Consider the following 26,808-nt stretch of genomic DNA (forward strand, 5'->3'; position numbering starts at 1 on the left):
ACTTCCACAGTTAGAAGACGAATTCTTCCCAAGGAAACCAACCAGTCTATTTCTCTTCTATCTCATCGAAAAGGCCAATCATCAAAGCATGGTTAAGGTGTACCAACCGACCGTATGGGATACGGACGGCCTTTGAACAACCCCAGCACCATCCTCGCAAGGTTCTAGAAAGAGAAGACGGATATAGGTCTTGCTCGGGTGTTATTTGCACGGAATCAATGCGAGTGGCCATGAAAATTGTAAGTTTCAGATTCATCATTGAGAAGGTCAGTTCCCCCGTGTCCAAAACACCAGGGAAGATGCTACCACGCTCTCGTAACGCCTCGTGTCGACCGCCCTCCGGCTTATATACACTCAAGCGGCCTCATTATCCCTTGTCTTCGCACCTCGTGGGTTTTGAGAGTTGTGTTGTCGTTAGTTAGTACAAGGCGGTCTTCTTTCTCTACACCGTTTATTCCTAGCTGGCCACCTCTTTATAACCGTCCTGGCAGCGGCCTTTCGCCAGTCTCTTGTTAGGACCCCTCCATGCTGTCGATCTGCAGGAAGACAAGAATGACCGACAAAGCATGTTTATCCATCCTTATTGGACAAACAGTGTCTCACAACCGCCACTTCGTGCAGGAAAATCCGCTTTCTAGGCACTTCCATTCACACTTCCATTAGCAGCACCATTAGCCGCAGTAGTAGCAGCAGGCGTAGCAGTAGCAGTAGTGGCGGCAGTCGGAACGGGGCTTCTCTTCAATATCTCGGGGACTTCCAAGAATCGGTCAAAGTACGAGTCGAGCCACCTGGCCGCATCCTCGCCTGCGTCGTCGACGCTCGAATCCCACCTGCCAATGCTGCCAACGTATCCATCGGGGCGGACGTTGACGATGGCGATCTCCCCGGGGCCCAGGCTACCCAGCCATTTATTGGTGCAGAGCGAACCGCGCGTATCCTGCTCGGGGATGTCATCGAGGTAAAATGTCCACTTGCTATCTTGTAGCAGAGGCGGTAGGTCGGACAATTCAATATCAGATTTAGGCATTGTTGCTAGAGCTTGTTAGTATTCCATGTTCTCCTGTTTGACCCTGGAGCCGCAAAGGCGCAGGGGAGGACGACACTTACTAATTAGTCCAAAGGTGAAGAGATGGCTGACCGCCGTATACCTCTCCGGTCTGACGTAGATATCCTCTGGCGCAGGCAGTCTTGGCTGTGCCGCGTAGGAGAGACTGGCGGCCACCGACAGTTGCCGAATGAGTGATGAGTCCGCAGCAAGAGCATCGCAGAAGTTCTCGAGGAACATCTTCGATTGGTGAACGTCCCACATCAACAAGTATATCCTGAACTGGCCCAGCATAGGTATATCGAGCTGGATGTCAACAGGGTTGGAGTCCAGGTACCGGGTCACCTTGGCCGGAGGAAGTAAACAACCAGGCTTTGCCTCGCCCAGGAGCCATGTCTGGCTCTCCATCATGTTCAGAGCATTTTCTCCGTACTCTGCGCCAATGCCAGAAATAAAGCGCACGTTTGTCTTGAAGTTCTCAGCCAAGGTAACAGCGTCACCTCCGGCGATCTGATTCGCATGCTCGTAGTCAAAGTTGACCAGATCCAGCGCGATCTTCCTCCTCTCGTCCTCGTAGCTTTCCAGCAGCGCCGGTTTGGCCAATCCCCGGACCGCGTAGTTCAGCTTCCACGCTATGTTCCAAGCGTCGTGCATCGACGTGTTCATTCCCTGCGATGCCTTTGGCGAGTGTGTGTGACTTGCGTCGCCTGCCAGGAACGCCCTGTGGTGAGAATCGCAGAAGCGGCTGGCCACCCGCTGGCCGATCTGGTACCGGCCGAACCACTCAATGTACTTCCAGTTGACGGTGAAGGGCTTCATGATCTCTTTAGCCCGGGCCATGATATACTCCTGGCCAAGAGTCTTCCGATCCTCTTTCATCCCGCTCTTCAGCTCAATGTAGAATCTCGTCATGTTGCGTTCCCTAGGAATGATAAGTATAGAACCATACTCCTGTGAGTACACCAGAGTCTTGGACCAAATGTCTGGAAAGTCGGTCTCAATCTCTCCATCGAGTACACCCCAAACCACAGGTTGAGACATGCCCACAGGCTTTGCCTCCGGAATGCTCTTGCGCACTTTGGAGTGTGCTCCATCGCCTAGGGGGATTGTTTGATCAGCCGAGCCACATCGACAGCGTCATCTCGGGTGGTGGTCTACACTCACATCCGACAAGATACTGTGCCAGGATCGTCCTCTTGTCCTGCGTCACATTTACCCTGGTGTTGATCTGCAATGCGGCGCCGACCTTCTTCGACATCAAAGAGTCGCAGGCACTGTAGGACTCAAAGGCACAGTTCCTCTTCACCTCGACGCCACGCTTCTTCATGTCGTCGATGAAGAGGCTCTCCACCATGCCCTGGTGCACCAGCAGGATATAGGGGTCCAGGACATCGATCACCGGGGGGTAATGCACCTCGCGCCCCAGCCGGCGCAAAGGTTCGTCTGCTGTTCCTCGCCAGAAGGAGATGTCATAGACACGAACGCCTCTTTGCAACAACGAATCTGCTAACCGCATCTGTCGAAATGTCTCGATCGTCTTTGGCTGCAAGCCATCAGCCCTGTGAACCCATGTCAGACTCAATTGAACAAATAACCCAAACTACTCTCCTCTTGTTGTTCCTCATCATCACATATTGGGGCAGTCATATATGCATACCTTCCCACCGGGGTAGGGTCCGCCCTATCGTCTATGACCTGTGCCTTGATGCCCATCCGCGCCAGGTTCGCCCCAAGCATCAGCCCAGCCGGGCCGGCGCCGACGATGCAGACCTGGCATTGTGAGGGCGCCTCGGGCATGCTCCGCAGCAGGGTGACGCGGTCAACGCAGTTGGCGCCGATGACGCCCTCTGTAGTTTCCACATTGCCGTCATGGCTTCTCGTATTTTCCGAGGCCGTCTCGAGGATGCCTGGTGCCATGGTCGCAAACATATGAACACACACACACACACACAACCTGGGAGCCCTGCCTTGCCTTGTCTGATCAGAGTGGGAATACAACGATGTGCCTCGGGTGAGCGATGGAACCGGCGCCTACGGTTTGTATCGAGTCGTTGATGGAGAGACACAGGGCGCCGGCTCGGGGTCGGAGGAGGGTAGGTATAATCTGTGTGCCGCCGGAGTCGTCTCGAGAAGCACAGGAAGTCGGATAATCCGGAAACGCAGGTCGCCTATAGGCGCGGTACACGGACCAGTAAGAGTAGGTGTAACGATGCTAGATGGCCGCTCTTTCTCGCGGGCGCCGCTCAACGAGAATTTCGGGGCTCCGCAAGTGAGATGTTAGGAGTTCTGAGCACCTCAAAACACAAGTCAGGCAGGAGGTTGTGTGGTGATTCGACGTCTTTCTTGCGTTGTGGCAACGAAGGGTTGAACTTGTGGTGACTGGGGTCGAGTCAGTCCAGGTCGTGTGGACCGCAGATGGCAGATGCAAGGTATGGGATAGACCCGTTCGCATCAGATCCAGCAGAGCGGTAACGGCAGATGTCACGGGACGAGGAAGGCGATTCAGGACCCAGCGTGGTGGAAAAGGAGGGGGTCCGATTTTGGGGCTGCAACCAAGGTGTTGTGCGCGTGTGTGTGGTCTTGCTTTTGAGAGACAAGTCGTCTGGAGCAGACAAATAGAAAAATATCCAGGAAGACAGGGAGTGAGCCTCAGGTATGTTGCACTGAAACCGGCGGGACCTGGACCAGGAGGCGGCACACACACGAGATTCAAACGTGGTAGTGATTCGGTTGGGTTGGATCAGAACAATATGGATTGAATCAGCTGCAGGGAAGCGTCAAGTTCGGTAGACGGATGGTAAGAAGAAGAGGGAAAAACTTAATCAAGATGCCTTCGCTGCAGCAAAATGTAACACAACGTGGCTTGGAGGGAGGGGTTGAAGGGGAGCAGTTGTTGGTGTTGTGACTGCCAGAAGAAGCCGATACATGCATGCATCTCCTTGACCCCTCTAGTTCTGTGGTGACCTGTCCATCCCAAACTTTCCAGAGAAATCCGTCTTCTCTGTTTTCCCTTCTCTTCCCTTTCTTCTCTTTTCTCTCTCTTTCCGAATTGCGCAAATGGTGCCAGCGCGCGCGCGTGGACATGAACGTGGGACGTGGGACGTGAGTGGGAGCAGGACGGGGATGGTTCGAGTCCAGAGCTTGTCAGAACGTACGACAAGTGGTTCGATTATTTCTCCCAGGGTGGAAACCCCCGCGGGTGGGTACGGCACCTACTATGGTACAAAAAACTGAGACCTGCAGCACTGTAACCAACTCGCCACAGCGCTGCCGCAGCCCTGAAGCCCCTTAGTGCTCCCCCCCCCCCTCCCTGTCAGACCTGTAACCCTGCAACCCTCCAGAGACCCCACGCCCCTAAAACTGTCCTGAACAGTGCTGATGGTGCAAAGCTGCCAGCCCTGCCGAGGCCCATCAAATGGAACTGGCTAATGGCCCCTGCACACATCGCGCCAAGTCTGGAGTAGCGAAGATCAGCCCACCCCGTCAGCCCGCTCGACAGACCGCGGCCCGCTACCTTTTCTTAAGGGTCTTTGCTGATGTTTGACAGGAAATCTCCGGGTCCTTACTCTAGCTGGTTAGGTACTATTGTAACCCTGAACGGTCTGGCATTGCTCACTGGAGGACTACGGCCAGCAGACATTAGACGTCTACTTACCTAACTACTTTATGCACCAACTTACTTTGGTAACAGCATCTAAGATACTGGCAAAGATAGCATGGCACATGGGGAACCTCCTGGCCCAACATACTTGGCCAGGAGGTTCCCTTATGTCGATCTGTTAGACTCTGGTCTAAATACAAGGAGAAAATTCGGTGTGCAATCGTCCCTGTCTCCAACAAACGATCCACACACTCCCTCCCTTTCCGACGAACAACCCAGAGGGCAATTCGTCTCACTAATCATTCTCCACGATCCCTTTTCAACCTCTCTTATCACAAATGACAAGGCTCTCACACAGTCGATAGAGTTTAAGCGATCATCTCTACCGGTGCTAGATCGGGATGGTGCCGAACAACGTTGACTGACTATATACATAATGTGGTCTGACCCTCTCCTGTTATTGTTCTGATGAGTGAGCTTACTAGTCGGACTTGAGTAGATCTTTCGGCAGCTGACCGTTCAAGGCAGTCAGTCGGCTGATGGCAACATGCCCTACTCTACGACGAGCGTGTTCACCACTCAGCTTGGGAGCCTGTGCAGGCTTTTGAATCCTGCTTGATGGTACGTGGCCGGGATTTGCGGCTCAGCCGGCATCAGCAACGGAAAGCCACAGCCAAAAATCGAAAGGTTGGAGTCCAGAGACAACGGACCCTCACGGACGATGATGTCTTTATGTCTTAGGATGCTGAATGTGTGTCCAAAGCGCCCCTAGGGTAAACTCTTCGCTACGGGGCAGGGCCGTTGTCCTCTTGAGATCACAACATGAAGAGCTATTGGATACTAATAAGCCATTGCTCAGGCCAGGCCAGGTAGATTCATGTGTCAAATATGGCCGAAGCTACCTCGCGGCTCGCTCAGTTCCTTCACGCGGGTCCCATTGTGCTCATACGCCCTGAACCTCCGCAGTTATGCGTGTGTTGTAGACTCCTTTGGTCATACTCAGCTAAGGGTGACAATGCCGCCATTGAAAAGATGAAAGATGCAGAGGGGGAAAAAACGAAGATAGCCAAAAGGCCAAACTCGCTTTCGGAGCGGGTATTCAATCGGGCAAGAGGTAGCAGTGCCGAGTGTTTGACAAATCAGGCACATGTTGCCAATATCTTCTCGAGTTGTGCCCATCTTGAAAAGGCAACCTGTTTCCCTTCGCGGCGGCCCATCGGCATGCTGCCTAGGTACTTGTGACTTGCCGAAATCTGCCTTCCCGGCCTTTGACAGCTCATTTGTCCTCCAAATTACCACTTCAAGCATTCAGGAGTGTGAAAGTCATCTGAACTACGAACAACTGCTACAGTGATCATTAGGCGCTTCAGACTATCCTGGGCAGTGTCTAATAGAACCATGATATGTCTTGAAGGCTACCCTGTGCCATGGTCTCAGATTTGCAAAGAATAGCTCTGTATACTCTGTTCCTAACTAGGTGTGATTCGCAGGGTCTTATGCGCAGGGAGTAGCCCGAGTCTATTCTTTGTCACATTGCAAACTGGATGCATTTTTTTTTTTTAATTTTTTTTACTATCGCTTGTCTCTCTTTCGCTTCCTCACAGCTTGGCAGCAGCAAGCCCAAGATGGATACTTCAAGGTTCCAGACCCAGTGCCAGCCATGCTCAAACACGAGGCTGTGTTTGCCTTGACCCGTTGAAGTGACTCGCAGCACCTGAATATTGTGGCCCCTGCCAACACGACCCATTAAGTCTCATGCAATTTCTCGCTTTGAAATACCTAATTAGTTATTTCTATGTCATCAACCTTCCGTACAGAGGCGAGTACTCGCTTGAAAAGAATTTGAACAGGAGACATTGCTCCAAGACATGGCGGACTTAAGTCCCTAGAAAAACAAGACGGGCTTCATCACTGTTCTCGTACATGTGTTAATGGTACTTTTTACGCCACAGCGGACTCCACAGCTCTGTTTGCCGGCTGATGCGGTTATCAACGAAGCCCACAACGAAGCACTGCATTTTCTGTAAGCGTTAAGGTTTCCACGTTCGGGGTCTCAGTGCACCAAACCGGACTACACTGGGCAGCCAAAGCACTGCGGGCCATCTATTAAACTAGCAAGTTTCTTGAATGAAGCCGCAGTAAGGTGTAATCGTCGCAGCTTACCTAGTATGGTTACATGTCATCCCTGAGACGGGGCCCAGTCCGTATCTACTGGACACAATTTGTTTTTGTAAGCTTCTACGCAAAAGACCTCGGGCGTCAGGGTAGAAGGAACCTGTGTGCGTCCGACCGTCTACGCAGCTATATAGGCCATAGTCATTTTCAGTCAGCTGGGAGTAGTCACTCCTTTTAGCTGTCGCACAGAACCTATTAGACCACTCGGCTACTGGGAAGATTACACTCCCCGGACTCAATCTGCTCGTCCATGTGAGTATTGATAAAGATAGGCCTAAAGCGTAGTCTTTATCCTGGGTATTGATGTACTCAAGTGAACCTCTCTGTCCGAGGTTGGAATTTGAGGGTCAGAAATTGGAAGGAGCCGCGTGTTGAACATGGTGATATGAATGGAAGAAAATCTCATCCAGGAGGAGGATACGAACAGCAGCAGAAATATGAAAAATGTCAATTAGACATGTTCTGTGACTACACCAATATGTACGACTATATTCATATCTTCGAAGGAAATTGACAACCAAGTCGTGACCGCAGGCCTCTGAGAGTGCAGGTCGAGCTGGCAATGCAGAAGTTGGCGGTGCTCATGATGCTCGTTCTCGAGCGTCATAAGTTGACATAATTTTCGAAGCAGAAAGACCAGAACAAGCAGTGCACTTGATATGAATAATCTAATATGGTGCTGGTGAGAGGTTTCTATGACTTTACACACACACGATAATTGATTCTCTGCTACCTTTGCAGGTGCTACAGTGGTCGGATTGAGCTCTCAAAGATGTCATCCGGTAAACCCAAATCCCCTCTCCAGGCCATTCAAGCCCTCTCAAAACCCCCTACAAGCTGATCCTCGGAAGTGTCTACAGGGAAGAAAACAAATGGTTCCGTGATGTACTGAAGATACTCCTTGTAAAGTCCCTGAACATGCGATGATTGCTGATGCGCCCGGTAATCCTTTTCACTCGCAAATCTAGTTCAAGGATATTCCATCAGCGTTGGAAGATCCCCGCCAAAAATCTGTCGTGACATTCGCTCTCGGAGTGTGGGATTTGGACTTTCCAGTGGTGTCTATATGCCCGGAAAGAATGGAATGAGAGAACGAGAGAGAGAAATGGAGTACTCACTTCTCAATCCACACAAATTCATCCTTCCCCTCGACCTTGTACCATCGGTAAATTTGAGCAGCTTGCTCCGCTTTCTCAGTGGCTTCTGCTACCTTGGTGAAGAACTCAACCACCTAGAGGTATGAGAAACAAGTCAGTCAGCAGTCAGCTTGATGAGGAGCTGGGCGCTTGAGGAAGGCGGCATTGTGAAAAACGTTGAATGTCTGGCATACGCACCTTGGCCTGATTCTCCGGTTTGACCGCCAGTGTCGAGACGGAATAGTAAGCCGCTGTATCAGCCATTGTTGCAACGAGAAGGAAAGGTAAGTCAAGTTAATGCGCTGAGTAGAGTGCTGTCCCTTCGCAACGGACCGCGATCGGGATGGTTATAGATATCAATATAAACAAGCGGAGTACTTCTGTCATCCTGTTGCAGCTCCGTTCACTACTACTTCTAGTGCCAGGCAACAGCGGAATGACTCAGTACTAACGGCGTGAGCTTCCCTCAGTGGTGATGTGTGCAGGAAGGAACAATCTACAGGGTTTACAATGCTTACAAGGCAATTCTTTCAGGGCTAGCTTGCACTAAGAACTGTAACTTAACAACATCAATTAGGATTGTCCATGCATCGTATTTTTCTTTCTCTCCCAGAGATGGAGACCTTACTTTCGTGATCAAACCTACTATCATTGTGGGGTGGGGGGTGGGGGGGGGGGGTTGTTGTTGGCAATGACATCCTCCCGCATCTATTCTTATAAGAATCTGTTGAGGAACACAGTGAACTTGCGATGCTCTGATGAATAGTAGACTTGCTCACCGATCCCTTGTTACAACCAGGAAGTTCGGTTCAATACATCTTCGCACGTTTGGTTTTACGAATTGAGAGGGAAGAACTAAGAAAGAAGTGTGGCATGAACCCCGGGCTCACACATGTGGTATGAAGGTGAGCCAGTTTACCGAGTCATAGACCCCTTCCGGCAGCGACCTGAAGCTGATGACGACCTCTATCATGAGGAGCAATTTTGCGAGCACACCTATCACCGTGGCCAGCGTTACCACAACATCCGGGAGTGTGGTGGGGCCCGACCAACACCGTTTTTTGTTCCCCTTCTTGTCAGGCCCAGCTTGAGGTTGAGATTTGGATGCATTCACCCAGATCAAGGCAAGGCTGAACCTCCCTGAATATCCCGCAGCGCCCACCACCCGCGTCGTGACGATAGTCAGGGTCGTCGTGGCTGCCTGCACCACAGCCGATGCACGCCAAAGCTGTCGTTCCGCGATGGTGGGAAAAGCCAGGTTCCAGCCCATGAGGTGGATGCACCAGTGTACCGCAGACGAGAGGGCGATGGCGACAAGAACCTTGTTCGGCGGATCGGCTGGAGCGAGGATTGCGTCGTTGGGGATGCGCTGGAGAGGACGCTGTCGACTCTTGGAGAGGAAACTATCCTGGGTCCCGCCGTCCCGCTTCCTCGGATGAGCCTCCTCGTCTTTCTCAGCAGCCCCTACCCTCCCCAGACCGAACTGGCTGAATACCTCTCGCCTCGTCCACATACAGCCCTCCTCCTCAACCCAGTCTAGCGGGGTCCGCTGCCATTCCTCTGATGGGAGCCCAGCGTCCTTTCTAATCTTCGCCACACTGTACAAACAAGAAATTGTCATTGCGGTGCTGACATCCTGTGGCTTCTGCCACCAAAAGCAATACGGCATGACGGTCGACACAGCGGAGCCGAGGGTGAACAACTCGATCTGAGTGATGGGCAGACCTTGGACCGCACGAGCGATGCTCTGCAGCACAAGCCAAAGGCCCTGGGAAATAGCAAAGGCCTTGGCGAAGTGTCCGGCTTTGGACTTGTCCCTGATCATATCTGTAGACAACTCAGGGAGGCTGATGTAGCCCCGTGAGACGAGGTAATAGATCGATGCCGCGTTGACGGGGAAGGGTTCGCAGTCGGGGCACTGCAGGAGGAAGCCTAGGCAGCTGGTGGTTCAGCGTGAAGCAACTTCTCGGAGGGGGGCGGAGGGTTCATTGGGGCGTAAATTTGGAGATGCGAACCTCCACTGTTGGCATAGAAGGCGTGGGCTATGCGCCACTTAGCCGGCTGGCCACGCAACTGCGGCAGCTTTTGCATCTTCCTGACAGACTTGCATGCCGAGTCCCACTGCGCCCCGGCCACCATCGTGAGCATGGAGGGGATGAAGATGCACATGCATGCCCAGCGGAGCCGCCGCAGCATCAAGCTCCAAAAGGTCTCGCCGGCCGCTGGGACGTTGGTGTGCACGACGGTCCACAGCGCCGGGACCAGCACGAGGAAGCAGCTCCATATGATATCCATGGTCCCTCTGCTGTTCGGGCCCCATTGAAAGCCCACCATATTGACCATCTTTGTCACTGTCTATTCTTAACCAAAGTATGTGCGGGAATAGAGAGAGCAAGGCGAGGGTTGCCAAGGTTCAAAGTAGGATTAGATTCCCAGAACAGACCACACTGTGGTTTTATTCTGTTGATATTGCGGAGACTCCAAGGGTGAAGTCTCTGTCGTCAGACTTACTGGCTACACCGAGGTCGACGCTGGATCGGTAAAGGTTGGGGGCCGTGTCTTCGGGCGGGTTATTGTATTGGTTTTCGAAAGATGATGTAGTTACATCAACATGTTGATGGAATTGCACTTGTAGTTGCATGTATGGTAAGCTAAACCCATCTCTAAGCGAGCAAGCTGAAGATTACAGAAGGGCAGGCTGTACCCTCGCGTTGCATAGCTGAAGATAATACTGCATCCTCAAGACTTAAGACCAATCGGCGGGCCAGGCAGAAGTTTTGGTGGTAATGAGAAGTACCGAGTACTTCAGCTTGATGTGATGGATGGTTTCTCGACACGGAGGAAACACTTCGTTGCTTCCCGTGACAATATTACAACTGAGTGAGGCGTGGGTGCAATAGTGTCTGCAGAACTCTAGAATATGGCAACTATTTCCCCGACGATATTTACAATTTTAATCACATTCTTCGCAGCCAAAACCTACAAGCCAATAGTACTACAAAGGGTTCAAAAACCATCATACTTTCGTTGCGAAAAGTCTTCCACAGCCTTACCTGACCTACGTCTGCCTCCTTCAGTAAGCAAGCACTTAAGTACTTACTAAGATATGGGGCTTGGGACAATGGTGATAATCTCGCCCACGTCGCCCCCCAATGACAACCAGTGGCTGCCTGGCCCTTGCCTACAAAATAATTTGCCTGATTTAACTTGGGTGATCTGAGCTGTGGTGCCTGGCTGAAGGCCTCTAAAATGAACATACGAGAGGGTTTGTCATCTCCGTGAATTATTTTGGAGAGCGTTGAAATAAATGAATGATGGCAGTGGCTGCAACAGTGACAATTGTCATTATGTATTGGTTATTTAGTGTATGGATGCAGATACAGAAGACAGAGAGAGTGGGGAGGAAGATCGGACGTCTCTAGAGCAAACAGGTTATTCCTTCGTCCTCACTAGACCATTATTGTGGCGGCAGAACGTCTGGTGTGGCCTGGCAAGCAAGGAAATGTGAGACATCAACTGGAAAGTAATTGTAGTCATAGTGACAGTCTTGGTGGACTTGAAAATCCTATTCGGTAGTGACGTACGAGTATTAGCCAAGAGTCTTTTCTCCTCTGTAAAAACGGCCACCTTCAACAATTATGAATCCAGTCGGAAGCTCCCTGAAACGAGCTCTCTTTCCCAGGTGCCTCTTGACTGAAATAGGACCCAAATCACGAAAGGAATCGCAGTCTCTTCGGTCAGATTTACTCAAATTAATACCAGTCTTCCCCTCCCCTTCCCTTCCTCCCAATTTTTCCATAGGACCCCAAGAATCACTTGAAAAGCGTCCGTCCATTCTCTCTCATCCAACAACCCCCCCCCCCCCTCCTCTCTCCACACTCACTTGGACTCCTCCGGCACAAGCACCGTGCTCCCCTCGACATCCTTCTCCTTAGCTTCATAGAACTTATCCAGATCCTGCACGACCTGCCGGCCCCTCCACGTGGGCATGATCTCGGCGCCGTCCTTGCGCATGTTGTACTGGTACCAGTGCGGCATGGCGGCCAGGCCGGTCAGGGCGCTCGCGAGCGTGGGGCAGATGACCTGGCCGCTCTGGCCGCTGAGGACCTGGCGCACGATGGCCTCGGCGACGGTCTCGGGCTCGAGGGTCGGCAGCAGAAAGCCCTTGCTGTTGTTGTAGCCCTCGAAGAGCGGGGTCTTGGTGTAGCCCTGGTTGACGACCACGGTGCGCACCTTGGGGGCGCCGTAGCGGGTCGACAGCTCGGCGGTGAGGCCCTCGTGGAAGGAGAGGGCGGCGGCTTTGGAGGCGGCGTAGTCGACCATGTTGGGGACTGGATGTGGTTGTTAAATTATTTATTTTTTTTATCTTTTAGAAGAGAGAAAGAAAAGAAAAAAGGAGTGTTTTTGGTTGTGACATTTTTTTTGTTAATACTTTCTCTTCATAAATACGTCTGGTGAATGATTTATAATGATGTAGAATTAGTACTTACCAGTAACCCACGATGCGATGCTAGCGACGGTGACGACCATGCCGTGGTTGTTCTCGATCATGCTGGGCAGGAACTCTTGAACCATCCAGTAATGTGAAAGCGTATTAACGTCCATGGTAAAACGCACATCCCTCTCGGTGGAGTCGAGGATGGACTTGCCCCTCGCGACGCCGGCATTGTTGATCAGCACGGTCGGGTCGCCGACCTGAGCCCGGATCTCCTTGGCCACGGCGGCGATCTCCTTGGGGCTGGTGATGTCGCACTTGAAGTAGTGCACGGTTGAAGCTGTACATACAAGAGAGAATTCACACCGTCAGCTCTCGCTTTTTATTTTATTTTATTTTTCATGAAATTTTTATTTATACACATGAAACCAGCTAAGGTAATGAGAGTAGTACGGTTGGGGGGTGGGGGGAAGAATAAGAATAAGAACTCGTTTGATTTATTAGAGAAAAAATACACTCACCCCTAAACGTCAGAGGCTGAAGATCCAGCACCACAACCTTGACACCCTTCTCGCTCAGAAACCGCACCACATGCGCCCCGATCCCGCCGCTGCCGCCGGTAATGAGCACGATCTCACGCCCCCGCCAGTCATACTGGTCGGTAGTCCAGTTGTTGAGGACCTTGGCCGAGTACCAGCTGCTCAGCCAGCGGGCGACGCCGATGTAGAAGAGGGCGCGCACGCGGGACAGGGCGGTGTGGTGGAGGATGCCGAGGTCCTGGCCGCGCCGGGTGAAGCGGGCCAGGAGGAGCAGGGGTAGGGTGACGAGGGGGTTGAAGGCTGTGTTGGAGAGGAGGCGCGCAAAGACGTCGGCCTTGAGGCCCTCGCGGGGGAGGAGACCGTTGTGCATCGGCATGGTGTTGGTGTCAGGGCGCGGGGTGTGGGGTGTGGGGAACACTATTCACTATCGACCTGCTGTTTTGATTTGTTGAGGATGAGGCGACTGCTTGTCTGATGTGAGAGAGTGTGAGAGAGAAAGAGACAAAACAAAGCAGAGCAGCTGGATGATGGAGATGGATATAAGCTCTTGTCTTGGTGGAGAGAGAGAGAGTGTGAGAAAGAGAGAGCGTTTTGTTGGATTCACTCCCTCCTGGTCGGCATCAATAGGAGCCGATCATCAAAGCGAGTCCATGTATTGGTTTAAGCTCACTTGGTTCAAGCCTTTTTGATTTATTGGAGAAGTGACAAGTCCCTTTTCTACATACAGTGGTAGTGGTACACCTTGGGTACTTGCCTCACGTGTGCAACCGAGGCCCGGGTATATAAGAATGCGGGGCACATGAGGAGGACAAGGGTGTTGAAATAGATCGATGGCGGCGGCGGCGGCGGTGGTGGCGTGCATTGATTCTGTGAGGGAAAGAGGTAGATAAATTGAAACCTTTTTCAGTAAGTAGTACAATCAATGAATTGGGCTTTGATCGCTTTATAGTAAGTATTCTTGGAGAATATCTTGGTTGTTTTGGGTAGGGGCTCTGCTTGAGTATGCATGTATAATACAGGATTATACTGTATAAATAGGCTGACTTGTTTGCAAGCCTCCTTAGTATGGGATGACAATGAAGAGGACAACCTGTGAGATCCCCTGTCAATCAATACAACATACTGCACCCACCCTACATGTAAGGACTGCCGTTACTGCTCCGCCCTCCCACAAGCAGCCAACAGCTTTCTCCCCAGGGCGCCTAGATCTGGGCTCACGCTCAAATGGCTCTTGAGCGTCATTACAGCTGCATTCTGCGCCACATCCACCAGGTCCTCTGTCCGCCCTCCCAGCGCCAGGCCCGCCACCAGCGTGCCCAGAAAAGTATCCCCCATCCCGTTCACCGACACAGGCGTCCCAACCCTCTCGATGGCCGGGTACATGCGCATGTAGATCCCTCCGACGTGCGGGTGGCCCGGTGCCGCCCGAGTGAGGATGTACCTCTCGTGCTCCGGATCCAGGAGCCTTGGGTCGTCCGGCCGTAAGATCGTCGTGAGCAGCGCGCCCTTGTCGCCCATCTTGGTCAGGATGGTCGGGATGTACGGCAGCAGCTGGACGCTCTGCACGGGTATCCCGGCATCCGTCATCTCGGCCGACGCCAGGCGCACGAAGCGGTCCCGTGCCCCGCCGTGCATCCCAAAAGCGTCGATAACCTCGAACCACGGCATGCTGTCCATGTAGCCGTTCTCCTTGGCGGCGTGGTACATGGCCCCGAGCTCGTACTGGTTGGGCGTGGCAAGGGCTACTGCGACTTTGGGAAACAGGGGGAGGTTGTGGCCTTTGGGGAAGAGCCCGGCCGCCTTGATGGTTGAGACGGGCTCGAAGGCGATCTGCGCACCGTTCATGCCGCCCGTCTTGATCCAGTTGTGGATGTCCTTGGGCGTCCAGTTGCCGTCCACGACGAGCCACTTGGGCTTGGTAGCCTGGATGATGGACGTCCAGTAGGTGGGAAAGGAGTGTGATGTGAGTATGGCCATGTCTGCCATGGCGAGCATCAAGTTCTTTTCAGCGTCGTTGACGGCGACGTACTGCGCTGTGCGTGCTGAGGGATATTCCGGTCCCAGCTGACGGATGTAGCTGGTGTCAAGACCGTTCTTTTCCATGCTGGTCAAAATCGTCGCGCCGGCACTGTGTGGTGCATACAGTATGGTGTAAGCGTACAATCGCACCCTCTCGCGGTGTGTGTGTAGGGCTGCGAGGACTCACATGTCGCTCCCAATAATGCTGCAGAGCTTGACCTTCAGGCTCCGGTGGATACTCTGCGCTGCGAGGGCCACGTTGTGACCGACGCCACCGATGGACTGTGTGATACCTGCTGGGTTGGATGTGTGAAGGACAGGCGTGAGAGGTTTTGGGTCCTCGTGTCTGTCATTGTGGAAATTGCAGTTGAGATCGAGTGCCACTGAACCAGCAACCAGAATATCGGCTCTCGAGGGGGACGAAGTCTCCTGCTGCACCTTGGTCGATGGATTTGGCCCGGTCTTCTGTCCAATGGAGTTTATCGGCAAATGTGGTCTGAACCAAAGCCATTGCGTCAGTTTTAAAGGAGAGAAAGAAGGAAAAAGAAATCATATGATGCATGTCAGCTAAGAGGTCAGCCCTTACTGGTGACGGTCTACAGTCCTTCCCTCCGATTCACTCTCGAGGCTGCGCAGCTCGACAGCAACCTTGGCCGCGCGAGCCACATTCGATAGCACCAAGTGTAGGTTTGCAGGCGCACTGCGGCCCTCGCTCAGCTCCCTGATCCTCCTCAGGATGTACGGTGTGTTGGCATTCCCAGAGAAGCCCTGCTCAGCAGCCTCGCGCACGGCGGTATTGATGATTTGGTCCATGACCTCCCGCGGGATCTCATGCTCCTTGGGGATGGGATTCGCAAAGACCAGGCCACTCTCGATGCCCAGCTTTTCCTGTGCCAGTATGGCAGCAGCCGCCTGCCTCTCGTCGCGGACAACAAAGGGGCTCTTGGTTCCGCTCTCACGCGCCCAGAAGGCAGGCAGGTCGACATCCCCCTCCCTCCCGTCGGCGAAGGTGGCGACCAGCACGCCCTGGGTCTCGAGGTACTCCAGGGTGCGCGGGATGTCGAGAAAACCCTTGGGCCCGCTGCTGATGACGGCTACCCTGGTCCGTCCGAGCTCGGTGAGGTCTGCCGAGATGTCCATCGAGTCCTCGCCGCCGCGGTGGACGCCTCCCAGCCCACCAGTGCCAAAAATGCGGATGCCAGCCGCCCGTGCCAGGATCATTGTGCCAGCGATAGTAGTGCCGCCGTGCAGTTTGTGGCCATTCAGTCCCTGTGGTGTTGTCGAGCTTAGCCACAGCACAACATAACACAGCAAAAGCGCATGGTGCATACCGCTCCGACGATGTGGGCAAAGTCCCGTCTCGAGATCTTCCTCGCACCCTCTTCGACCATTCGTCCAATCTCTTCGGGACTCAGCCCGACCTTGGGCATGCCGTCTAGCACGCCGATGGTGGCCGGCACAGCGCCATGCTCACGCACGACAGAGTCGAGTATGCTAGGAAGGTCTTTCCCCAGAGCTCCGTGGGTGTAGATTGTGGATTCGAGAGCCACCACTGGCCTGTTGGTGGCGATGGCGTCTCTGACCTCTGGTGAGACGTGGATGAGGTCGCTCAAGCCGCCGCTGCCGGATCTTGCATGGTATTTTCGGCCAATGGTAGGAGCATATAGTGGTGAAGGAGCAAAGAGACAACTCTTGTGGGCAGGCCAACGACGCACATGGCGTGTGGCGCGACAGAAGAGGGCCATTGCCCGTTGTGTCTACGAACTCTGCCGTATCCAACAAGGAGGAGGAGGAGAACCTAGGGCTGATCAACGATAAGGCTGGCTGGCCGTCTGTCTTGGCTTATTTCTGCGTCAATACAGCGCTGTGAGCCACGTCCTGGGTCGTGCTGCAGCTGCTCTCATTGCTCTGCAAGAGAGTAAGTATCCTGCATGTAAGCAAGTTACTGTACTTAATTACCATAGATGATCACAATCACAATCACAGGCCACAGCAATCAAGGAATGACTGATTGCCAGCACAATCCAGAATATCCTTTGTGGAGCAGTGTTGCTGATATCGTGCCCAAGAGGGTCGAAGTTGCTATTGATCGATTATCGGAGGCAACCGAAGCTTACTTCCTGTACCTTTCCTTGCGTCCCTATCTTGGTCGGGACGCCGTTCCGGGCTTGAACTAGCTTACGGGTCCCCTGCGCCAACGGCCACCAATCACTGTGAGCGAGACCCCTGCTTGGTCGCCATTTCCTTCAGTGTGTTTCAGGATCTCTCATACTAATATGCTGGTGTGCATCAACTTATTCTGCTCCTGACATGCCTCCTCATCCTCTCCCCCCACCACCTCCCTCCTCCCCCCACGTGAAGGGTGTTGGTGCGCACGATGACGTTGGTCCTACAATGCGAAAGATGTGTCTAACCATTGTAGTAACAATTACCGATGCTTACTGTTATGATCAACTGGCTTCACTTACTCAACCATGTTTTTCCACCCGGTTTACGTCGTCCCGTTGAAGGGTGACAAGATTGATTGGTGGTGCACGGGATCGCCTCTCAGTGATATCCGAGCCAGGGTTCAGTCGACTTGAGCAGTCCTTGACTTGAGCCCATAAGACGATGGATCATGTCGCAGATGAATACCCCTGCAACGGAAATTTTAAGCTTGTTCGTTCGTCCAGAGAGGGAGAGACAGATAGTGTGTGTCGTTGGGCTTTCCTCATTAATTCTAGAAGGGCCCCCCCGTCTCGGGAGAATTCTCGAGTGCTGTCAGAGTTATTTTGCTTTCGTCTCATCTCCAGCCTGATGTCTTTTAAGATCTCATCAGACCAGATCCTCTTGCCCTCCAGCACGTTTTCAGTAACCTCATAGTAGTTACGTTTCGTTTCTTGGCAACGTTCGGTCTGAAATAGCTGGCAACTCCGGCCTGCCCTTCATCTGTGTTGCTCTCACCCCATCATCTTGATCATCATCTTCACCGACCGGGATGATGATGTCACGGTTGTTCTCCACGGCGTTGCTGCCTCTCTTGATTAGCCAGGGCCTGGGCCAGAACTTCACAGAGTCCAATGGACAAATCTACACACCGGGCTTCGCCATCGTGGACTCCCCTCAACCGGGCACGCCAGAGGGAGGATGTATGTCTTTCTCTCTTTTTTCTCTCCTCTCTTCCAGAATTTGACGCTACCCACTGGTTTTGAGGTCTCACACAGACCACCCACTTGGCTGACATCAACTCCCCAGCAACCATCGAGGTAGCTCTCGATGTGAGCGCCGACGGCGTCCTGCCTCTGGACACAGCACCAGACAGTCCCAGCCTGATCCATAACATCACAATCTTCATGTTCAGCTACGACACAGGCCGGAACTTTACCGTGTCCAACGGGACCCTCGCGAACGGGACCTACCCGCCCATCATGCCGTCTGAGCCCGGCAGCACTGTCAAGCACGTGCAGTGGACATGGCCCTCGTGTCTCGCTGGCGATGGCCAGCCCACCTCGACCGACAGTGACCGCGGCATCTACAACATCTCTATCCGGCAAAACTTCCGTCTCAACGGTACCGACCATTACACTGTCTTTGACCTGCCCATCTCCGTGACCAACAGCATCGACAACTCGACGGCGCGCCCGGACTGCGACTCGCTGAACAATCCACTCATGACGCCCGACCAGATCAACGCCTCGGCTGCCAACAGCGTGGGCATCTTGTTTGCCCCAGGAGACTCGCAGATTGTGCAGGTCAAGCTCAACAGTACGACAGGTTCGAGTGGGCAGGGCCTAGGAGGTGCGGGCATGGTGACCTGGAAGAGCGGTGCGCAGTGGCTATGCGCGCTTGCTCTTGTCATGGCTCTAATACTGTAGCCTGTTGAGCCAGCTCTTTTGGCCCAGAGATATACATGTATGTGTGCGATACCCGGTAGTCAACTCGATTTATGTACAACGGTTGAGGTGGTGGCATTGAAGTTTTGATAATTGGCCCAACAATACTTTTTAATCTTCAAAGTACGGTTCTCTCAGATCTTCATCTTTTGGATATTGGCAACCGATAGTTGTTAAAGCAGCATGATCAGTTTGACTACACCACGGTCAAGATCATAAGCAAGCTTACAATAAAGAAAACAGCAAATTCTCTGTGGCAGGTAGTGAAGAGATTCCGAAAGGCGCGGGCTATGCCAAGTACAGTCGCATCTCAGTCAGTACATAAATGTGGGGCCACCAAACCCAATAGCGCGCTCCCTGAACCTTTCCCCACTAATTACTACAAGGCTGCTGTGTAAGTAGGCGCGACCAGGTCTAAAATTTCTGAACCCTGGAAAATCTCATATCAATTCTCTTTTCGACATGTCCGCCCTGCCCAATCCTCTCCCTACTTTCTAGCAACAAACACAACAACATTAAGAAGACATTGGATCTTCATAATGTCGCGAAAAGCTCAAAAGCCACTGTCTGACGACACTTCTTCAGATGAAAGTGATCATGAGTTCTCAGAGGCCGAAAATGAAGAGGAGCATGCGCAGGCGAGAGGCGCAAGTCGCATGAACGTTGACGAGAAGGACTCAGATGAAGAAGAGCTCGAGCGGCTGGTACTCGGCAACAAGGCCGGGTTTCGCGCCAATCTGTTCAAAGACACCACGGACTCGGATGAGGAGGATGGGTTGAGAAATCTGCGACTCGATGATGGCGCTCTTGCGGTCACGGGGGCACCTAGTCTGGAGGACCTCGACGACTCCGCCCTGTTCATGCTGGATGTTGGCTCGGGAAGTACTGGTGAAAAGCAGCTTACAGCAGCTCCTGTCCCGCACGGCGACGAGGACGAGAAGAAGAGGGCTGGTCCTCAGCCAGCGTGGGCAGACAGTGACGACGAAAGACTGACCGTGTCGCTTGCCGGCGTGAAGCAGCTGCGGAAGCTGCGCGAGACCGAGGCGGACGATCTTGTCAGTGGGGCCGAGTACACCAGGCGGCTGCGGCAGCAGTACCTTCGACTTAACCCGCTTCCAGCCTGGGCCAGAGAAGCAGCTGCAGACGGCAAGAAGAAGCGGAGGAGACGGTCCTCGGCTGCCTCGTCCGCTTCCGGATCTGCCAGCGGCTCGGAACTCAGCGGGGATGATGCCGACGACGACAACATGTCTGCCCTGCCGCTGGAGAGATTCCTTCGCGATGCTAGCGCCCTCGATGGCAGTGGCGGGCGCCGCAAGAAGCGCAAGCTCCGCCCAGAGGTCCTCGACATCCAGCGAACGCGCGACATCCCCGACACCCATCGCGGGCCCGTGGAGTCGCTGTCCTTCCACCCTCAACACCCTGTGCTCCTCTCCAGCTCTACTGCATCCATCCTGTACCTCCACCATGTCAGCCCCGGGGCGCACCCCACGCCCAACCCGCAACTCACCTCGGTGCAGGTCAAGTCTGTGCCTGTTCGGCGGTCCGCCTTCCTGCACCCTAACGGCGAGGAGATTATTTTTGCGGGGCGGCGGCGCTTCTTCCACAGCTGGAATCTGTCTACCGGTCTGGTCAAGAAGGTCACCAAGATTCAGGGTCACCAGCACGAGCAGCGCACCATGGAGCGCTTCCGGCTTGCGCCTGATGGGCGGCACATGGCGCTCATCGCGACGAGCCGCAAGGGTGGCGGCATGCTGAACATCGTGTCCGTCAGTAGTATGCAGTGGGTCGCACAGGCGAGGCTCGACAGCAGGGGCGGCATAGCGGATTTCTCCTGGTGGAGAAATGGGGAAGGGATCACAATTCTGGGGCGTGATGGTCAGGTCGCAGAATGGTCGCTGGCGACAAAGCGGACCGTCGGACTCTGGAGGGATGAGGGATCCGTGGGCGGGACCGCGATGGCTCTAGGCGGGAGAGGCGGGCCGGAGGGCCTGGGTGGGGACCGCTGGGTGGCGATGGGCTCGAGCAGTGGTGTGCTGAATATTTACGACCGGAATGACCTTGTCGAAAAGACCAACGACGATGGCAGTCTCGAGATCAAGGCGCTGCCCGAGCCCACCCGCCGCTGTGAGCAGCTTACAACACCCATCACCACGACGACCTTCAGCGGCGATGGCCAGCTGCTCGCGTTCGCGAGCCAGCACAAGAAGGACGCACTCAAGCTTGTACACCTGCCGAGCTGCACGGTGTACAGGAACTGGCCGACGGAGAAGACACCGCTGGGGCGCGTGACGGCTGTGGCTTTTGGAAGCGGGAGGGAAGCGGAGATGATGCTTTCGGTGGGCAATGATATTGGCAAGGTGCGGTTATGGGAGATCAGGCCCTAAGAGACGGAGGAATCGTGAGGTCTTTTCCTTTATCATTTGCCGTGTGGCAGGACATGCGCGGTCGTCAAGAAGGAAATGCAACATATCTCTTACAAAAACTACACGGATACCCTTCTATTATCTCTCCATCTCATCATCGTTGCGCCCTCTCATTCATCCATGGACCCGTCTTCCCACACCAATCTCCACAGGATGCGAAACCGCCGTTCAACTCTTCACTTGCAACTCCCTCGGCCTTGCCTCCTTTCAAGATTACAGGATCCTCGCTAGCAGCAACTTGAGAGGACTCTCGTCCGTGATATGCTGGCGTGGAAAGACCTTCTTGGTTCTCACCGTGTACTCCGCCAGTGCCCGTTGAGTCCTAAAGAATTCCACGTTCACGGGCTCCGCCAACACTGCCTCGCGCGCCTGCTCGTCGGTCATCAACTCGGCTACAGCATTACGCTGCTTGACGGCCGCCAGAAAATCGTGTATGTTAACCCATACTTTCTTGAGGGCCTATTTCACATGATTGGAAAAAAAAAATAAGGAACGGGTCAGCATCGGCCTCGAAAAGCTGTCCTTTTCCTCTCTGTTTGAGAATCCGGGTGTACCACAAAGCCACTCACCTTTTTGCACTGCGTCTTGCTCTTGAAGTCACCCAGGCCAAGGTCGTGAAGGAACCGCTCCCAGTTTGACTCGAGTGTGTCGTCGATGATATAGACCTCCCAGTCCTTGACGATGGCTTTCTTCTTGGCCTTGCCTTTGGTCTTGGCGGCGTTGTTGCTGTGAGGCTCTGCGTTTCGACGGCGCGGCATGGTTGCACTTGTTCTGGTCCTGTGTTTGATGAAAGCTTGGGGGAGGGGGATAGGGGTAGTGATGAAGATCCGTTCAATCAGAGGGCAACAGCGGAAGGGAAATCGATAATTTAAATCTCAAATATCTCCAGCCTGCTTTGTGGAGATTTCATTACTATTCATGGTATGGTCGTTCAGAGTGGTTAATGCATCAAAACTCAATTTTCGCTATTGCAGGCACCCGAGGATATATAAGAAAAGAAAAGAGGCAAAATCCTGCCTAAAGAAACCAAGACCAACCGAAAATATGAGTTTCCAGACATTGACCACTCTGAACGGCCGTATTACGGCGCTGGACAAGGAAGTTGGAAGAGGCGAAGACATCCACGTTACGCACCGAAGAGGGAACAACCCCTCTCAAAGCTGCATTATCCCCCCTTGTCTCTAGATGGGCAGTGCAAGCCCTGGAAGAGGTCAACAAGAAGCACATACTGCATTGAACACAAGATGCTGCAGGCACCCATCAACCAAGCCATCGCCAACAACGTGCCAGGGTGGGGAGGAAAGGCGGGGGGGCCGGCGCTTACCAGCAGGCAGGGCAGACAAGACTCAGGGCCACAATTTTCCAATTCTGAAGGGGATAGATACTAAATGTTTGGGACTTTTGCTCATTGGAAGGACTCCTAAGATTATCAGACGATTCAACGATGTTTCACACCTTCATAGCCCCCAGATTATGCTCTCTGAGGCCTCGCGAGTCTATACAGAGAGAGAGAGAGAGAGAGCCTTTGTAGCATTGTGAGGAGTGGTACTGCATGTGAGCATACATACCCTGGTATCTTGGGAGTAGACAGACATAAGCCTCCGTACATTTCTTTCTTTTCACATGTTTCAGCATTTTTACTACATGCTTGCTTGCCTTGCTGCGGCTTCCAGCATTGTTTTTTATCCCTCTCTCGTATTTTCCCCTCTCTTTCTCTTCCTTTGCCTTTGTCCTTGTCCTTTTTCCACTTGTTCCTCAACGGTGGACACCCTAACCCTTGTGCTGTGGGCTCCACTCCCAGTGTTGGGACGACACGCTCTTCAGATGAGAGAGGCTCCTCCAGTGGGCCTCTCGTAAACACGACCCCTTCCAACCTCCCTCCTTTTTGTGGCTTGGAGTCTCTTTGTTCCCACTTGCAGACCCCTCACCTTTTCTCTCCTCACAATGACCACAACGATCAAGCGCAAGGCGTCAACGCAGACCGGAGCCAAGCACACACAACCACCAACCAAACAGCCTCGCCTGGACGCGTTCTTTGCGCCGAGACGACGGGGAACCCAGCCAGACGAGGCGCGGTCCGGCCCACCAGCGCTAGGCCAACTAGATGCGGCCACCAACAGGGCTGCCTCCAACAACGACGTGACCTCGTCCTCGGTTTCCTCACTGGTGACTGGAAGGAAAGTGCTGGCTGGTCAGAATTATGCGCGTGACGCAGCCTTGGATCCTTCGCTCAGCCATGAGCAGAGGGCGGTCCTAGAGATGGTCGTGGACGAGGGCAGGTGTGTCTTCTTTACTGGCTCGGCTGGTGCGTTTTTGATGACCTATTTTTCATTATTATTATTTTTTATACATGTGGGAGAAAGAGAGAAGGGGGATATGTGTGTTGAGAGACCAAAACATGCAGGCACAGGCAAATCGCTACTCTTGAGGGCTATCGTTTGCGCTCTTAGAAACAAGTATGCCAGGAGGCCAGAGTGCCTGGCTGTATGCGCGAGCACTGGAATTGCGGCGCAGAACATCGGAGGTATGTTCAAAGGAGGGGAGGGGGCCGAGGAGCAAAACCCTTGGGTGTCCTGCAACCTTTTGCTCAGACATGGTGGGCTTACTTTTCCCCCCCCCATATTGTCAAAAGGGACTACTATCCATGCCTGGGGCGCCGTCACACCTGGCATGCATGATATCGGCAAGCTCATCAGCTTCATCAAGACGTGTAGGCCGGCTCATCGGCGCTGGAAGGCTGTTAGGGTGCTTGTCATTGATGAAGGTAGGTCCGAATGTTCGCGCGGCTCCCCCGTTGAGGAGTGATGACCTGTGGTGATTTCTCTGCCAGATGATCTATATATGTATTGTCTGACAAGTTCCCCTGATCATCAGTGTCCATGGTGGACGGACAGTTGTTGGATACCTTGGCTGCCCTTGCGAAGGAGCTGCGCAAGTCAAGTCAGCCGTTTGGAGGCATCCAGGTAAGTTGTGATGACAAAATATCAGGCCCATTCACCATGAACGCTCTTCATCTTGTTCCTTTTAATTGCTGTTTTGTGCAGAAAGACAGCTTTGCTAAATGGCTACGTAATGAAATAATAGCTTGTCGTCACGGGCGACTTCTTCCAGCTTCCTCCAGTCACACCGGCCGGCAAAGAAGTCTGTTTCGCCTTTCAGAGCTCGGCGTGGAAAGAGTGTATCGAGCGGACCATAACCCTGACCCAGGTCTTTCGTCAGAAAGACAGCGGTAAGAACATTGTTGACAATGAACTTTTCCTTCTATCCCCCTTTTCCCCTCTGCTATACTTATGTCTGGACAAGTCATGAACGGTGGGCGCATCGCTAAACCAAAAACCCACACGCAGACTTCATCACCCTCCTCAACGCCATGCGCAGGGGCGAAATCCACCCCACCGCCGCAAACACCCTCAAGTCCCTCTCCCGGCCCCTCTCTCAAGCCGATGGCCAGCTCCAGCCCACGGAGCTCTTCCCGCTGCGCGCCGAGGTGGACCGCGCCAACGCCGCGCGCATGGCGCACCTGGCTGGGCCCGTGTTCAGGTTCACGGCCCGGGACGCGGGCCAGGCGGCGCCGGAGAAGCGGCGGAGGCTGCTGGATAGTATGACGGCCGTGGCGGTGCTGGAGGTGAAGCGCGATGCGCAGGTGATGCTTGTGAAGAACGTCAGCGAGACGCTTGTGAATGGGACGGTGGGGAGGGTGGTGGGATTCTGTGGGGACCCGGCTGCGACCTCGCAGGGCAAGAAGAAGAATTACAGCAACAACGATGACGACAGGAGTGGTGACCAGGAATTGTTGCCTCTTGTCGAGTTTGAGACGTTCAAGGGGAGAGAGACATTGTTGGTGGGCCGGGAGGAGTTTCGAACAGAGAATGCGGATGGCAATCTGCTTGCAAGACGTGTGCAGGTGAGTGAACACATCCTCTCCCCGAAAGGGCTTCTCTCTTTCGACGGAACACGACTTCTCATTACATGCGATTTCAGATCCCTCTCGTCTTAGCCTGGGCCATGTCCATCCACAAAGCCCAAGGCCAGACCATCCAGCGTGTAAAAGTCGACCTCAACAAGGTTTTTGAGAAAGGTACGTCCTCCCTGAACCCCTGCCTCATACATCAAAAGATAAAAAGTTCTGGCTCGAACCAACATTTTTCTTCCTTTTTATTCACAACGTCAAACAGGTCAGAGCTATGTCGCGCTGTCTCGTGCGGCCACCTTAAGCGGGCTCCAGGTGCTCGGTTTCGATGCTCGAAAGGTCGTGGCTCATCCGCGTGTGATTGAATGGAGTAAAGCGCAGTCCACAGCTGAATCAACCTTCTGAGCCTGTCCTAGGCATGCTATCAGTATGTTCCATAACCAGGACAGCGGTGCATACTTCGAGATGTTCAACCTCGCTAGGTGGTGGCCACGATTATGATCATGACGAGATGGTGCTTTCATCTTCTTGCGTCTCGTCAGGAGCAAGGCGGCTGCGTAGCGTGTGGAGTGTATATGTATATTTACGTATATTATATATGTATCGATATCCACTCTGCAAGAGTTCCCTTTCCTCGGGTTCATCAGAAATCCACCAGATTCCTTACCAAGATCGGCGTAAATCAGTGGAAGAAAGCCCCCAGCTCAAGATCCACGATTTCAATTTGAAAAATTTGGTGAGAGGATGAGATTGAAAGGTTGCGGCTGTGATTTCTACTATGCATACGCGTACTTACGCAGTTGAGCATACCGGAGAATGTAGGCATTGAGTCGGAACGTACTTGAGCCAAGACTTCATAATCATGATTATACACATTAGTCCTGGGATATCAAAATGCAAGAATCCACGTAGATAATGTGTTAAAGCAATGGCCATGCTCGTATCTACTGCATCAGCCAAGGACTCAATTACGGCAGCGTGCCAGGAAGGCGATCGGGTTCAATTCATTCATAGTGCAAGACACTTCGATCGCCCCAGCAACCAGGCTGTTGTACCTCGGGCAGAATTATTACAAGCTTTACATACGAAACTCTCATTCCTAAACCTGACATTGTTGGAAGCAGGAGGAGGCTTACACGCAATATCACGTCGTACCACAAATCAGAGTCACTACATGCTCAAGTCGTCAGATGATTATCCAGGCGCACACCGAGGTCGGCATAGACCAAGGCACAAGCGAGAAGCGCTGACCCAGGACTGACCCTGACTTCTCGGCGGTTGAATTTTGTTTCCCCCCTTCCTTCTTTTAGTTCGACAGAATGAGTCGTTCAGAAACATAAAGCGTCAGCAGCTGGAGGTTGATCATCGCATGTGGCGCTGTGATTAGTCGCCGAATCGTCCCATCTTTTGCTTTTACGAGATCTTGCCCCCGATCTGGGAGGGACTGGGAGATGGCCTGCATCGGCCGGGGACGAAGCTAAGAAAAGAACAGGATAAAAAACATGGCGATGGCCTGACAATTGGGATCCATGGGCAAATGAGCACAGAGAGCAGGAAACGCAGCCTGAAATGAGGGGTTTTTTGTTTTCTCCTCTTCCTGTTTTCCGGCACCCCGAGATTTCCAATTCTCGATCGCGAGATGGTGATCACTCC

At 53.2% G+C, this 26,808-nt stretch overlaps 8 protein-coding genes across 8 annotated transcripts; 3 read left to right on the plus strand and 5 right to left on the minus strand.

Annotated features, from left to right (window-relative positions):
• Positions 1-634: 634 nt before the first annotated feature.
• On the minus strand, positions 635-2,962 carry M406DRAFT_337277 (uncharacterized protein; the record flags this gene model as incomplete). Its single annotated transcript, XM_040921238.1, has 4 exons — positions 635-1,032; positions 1,108-2,142; positions 2,210-2,604; positions 2,703-2,962. The coding sequence occupies 4 exons, from the start codon at positions 2,960-2,962 to the stop codon at positions 635-637; spliced, it is 2,088 nt and encodes a 695-aa protein (XP_040779922.1).
• Positions 2,963-7,631: 4,669 nt separating this feature from the next.
• Positions 7,632-8,221, minus strand: M406DRAFT_71919 (uncharacterized protein; the record flags this gene model as incomplete). Its single annotated transcript, XM_040925509.1, has 3 exons — positions 7,632-7,785; positions 7,940-8,052; positions 8,156-8,221. The coding sequence occupies 3 exons, from the start codon at positions 8,219-8,221 to the stop codon at positions 7,632-7,634; spliced, it is 333 nt and encodes a 110-aa protein (XP_040779923.1).
• A 507-nt stretch (positions 8,222-8,728) lies between these two features.
• Positions 8,729-10,300, minus strand: M406DRAFT_349979 (uncharacterized protein; the record flags this gene model as incomplete). The annotated part of the gene is made up of 2 exons (XM_040922517.1): positions 8,729-9,889; positions 9,973-10,300. The coding sequence occupies 2 exons, from the start codon at positions 10,298-10,300 to the stop codon at positions 8,844-8,846; spliced, it is 1,374 nt and encodes a 457-aa protein (XP_040779924.1). The 3' UTR covers positions 8,729-8,843.
• Positions 10,301-11,836: 1,536 nt separating this feature from the next.
• M406DRAFT_249973 (NAD(P)-binding protein) lies at positions 11,837-13,307 on the minus strand (the record flags this gene model as incomplete). The annotated part of the gene is made up of 3 exons (XM_040916658.1): positions 11,837-12,288; positions 12,448-12,732; positions 12,959-13,307. 3 exons carry the CDS (start codon positions 13,305-13,307, stop codon positions 11,837-11,839), a joined length of 1,086 nt encoding a protein of 361 aa, XP_040779925.1.
• Positions 13,308-13,929: 622 nt separating this feature from the next.
• Positions 13,930-17,005, minus strand: M406DRAFT_287023 (uncharacterized protein). The gene is made up of 4 exons (XM_040918705.1): positions 16,282-17,005; positions 15,551-16,219; positions 15,138-15,415; positions 13,930-15,059 (listed from the first exon to the last, which is right to left on the minus strand). The coding sequence occupies exons 1-4, from the start codon at positions 16,693-16,695 to the stop codon at positions 14,084-14,086; spliced, it is 2,337 nt and encodes a 778-aa protein (XP_040779926.1). The 5' UTR covers positions 16,696-17,005; the 3' UTR covers positions 13,930-14,083.
• A 988-nt stretch (positions 17,006-17,993) lies between these two features.
• M406DRAFT_233672 (uncharacterized protein) lies at positions 17,994-18,804 on the plus strand (the record flags this gene model as incomplete). The annotated part of the gene is made up of 3 exons (XM_040915947.1): positions 17,994-18,078; positions 18,185-18,694; positions 18,728-18,804. Coding segments are annotated over 3 exons (672 nt in total), but the record flags the coding sequence as incomplete, so codon positions are not given.
• Positions 18,805-19,361: 557 nt separating this feature from the next.
• On the plus strand, positions 19,362-22,163 carry M406DRAFT_287030 (uncharacterized protein; the record flags this gene model as incomplete). Its single annotated transcript, XM_040918706.1, has 1 exon — positions 19,362-22,163. One exon carries the CDS (start codon positions 19,362-19,364, stop codon positions 21,204-21,206), a length of 1,845 nt encoding a protein of 614 aa, XP_040779928.1. The 3' UTR covers positions 21,207-22,163.
• A 2,025-nt stretch (positions 22,164-24,188) lies between these two features.
• M406DRAFT_355107 (uncharacterized protein) lies at positions 24,189-24,939 on the plus strand (the record flags this gene model as incomplete). Its single annotated transcript, XM_040923083.1, has 2 exons — positions 24,189-24,208; positions 24,330-24,939. A coding segment is annotated over exon 2 (324 nt), but the record flags the coding sequence as incomplete, so codon positions are not given.
• Positions 24,940-26,808: the final 1,869 nt, after the last annotated feature.

Source organism: Cryphonectria parasitica (assembly GCF_011745365.1).
Source record: "Cryphonectria parasitica EP155 unplaced genomic scaffold M406scaffold_2, whole genome shotgun sequence".
NCBI lineage: Eukaryota > Fungi > Ascomycota > Sordariomycetes > Diaporthales > Cryphonectriaceae > Cryphonectria > Cryphonectria parasitica.

What these genes read in the sequence shown, in the direction of transcription:
- M406DRAFT_287023 (XM_040918705.1), bottom strand. Translation starts at nt 16,695, where the DNA reads ATGGCCCTCTTCTGTCGCGCCACACGCCATGTGCGTCGTTGGCCTGCC. An exon ending in TTGCCCACATCGTCGGAGCG is followed by an intron (nt 16,220 to 16,281) that starts GTATGCACCATG and finishes ACAACACCACAG; the next exon opens with GGACTGAATGGCCACAAACT. An exon ending in GTGAATCGGAGGGAAGGACT is followed by an intron (nt 15,416 to 15,550) that starts GTAGACCGTCAC and finishes TCCATTGGACAG; the next exon opens with AAGACCGGGCCAAATCCATC.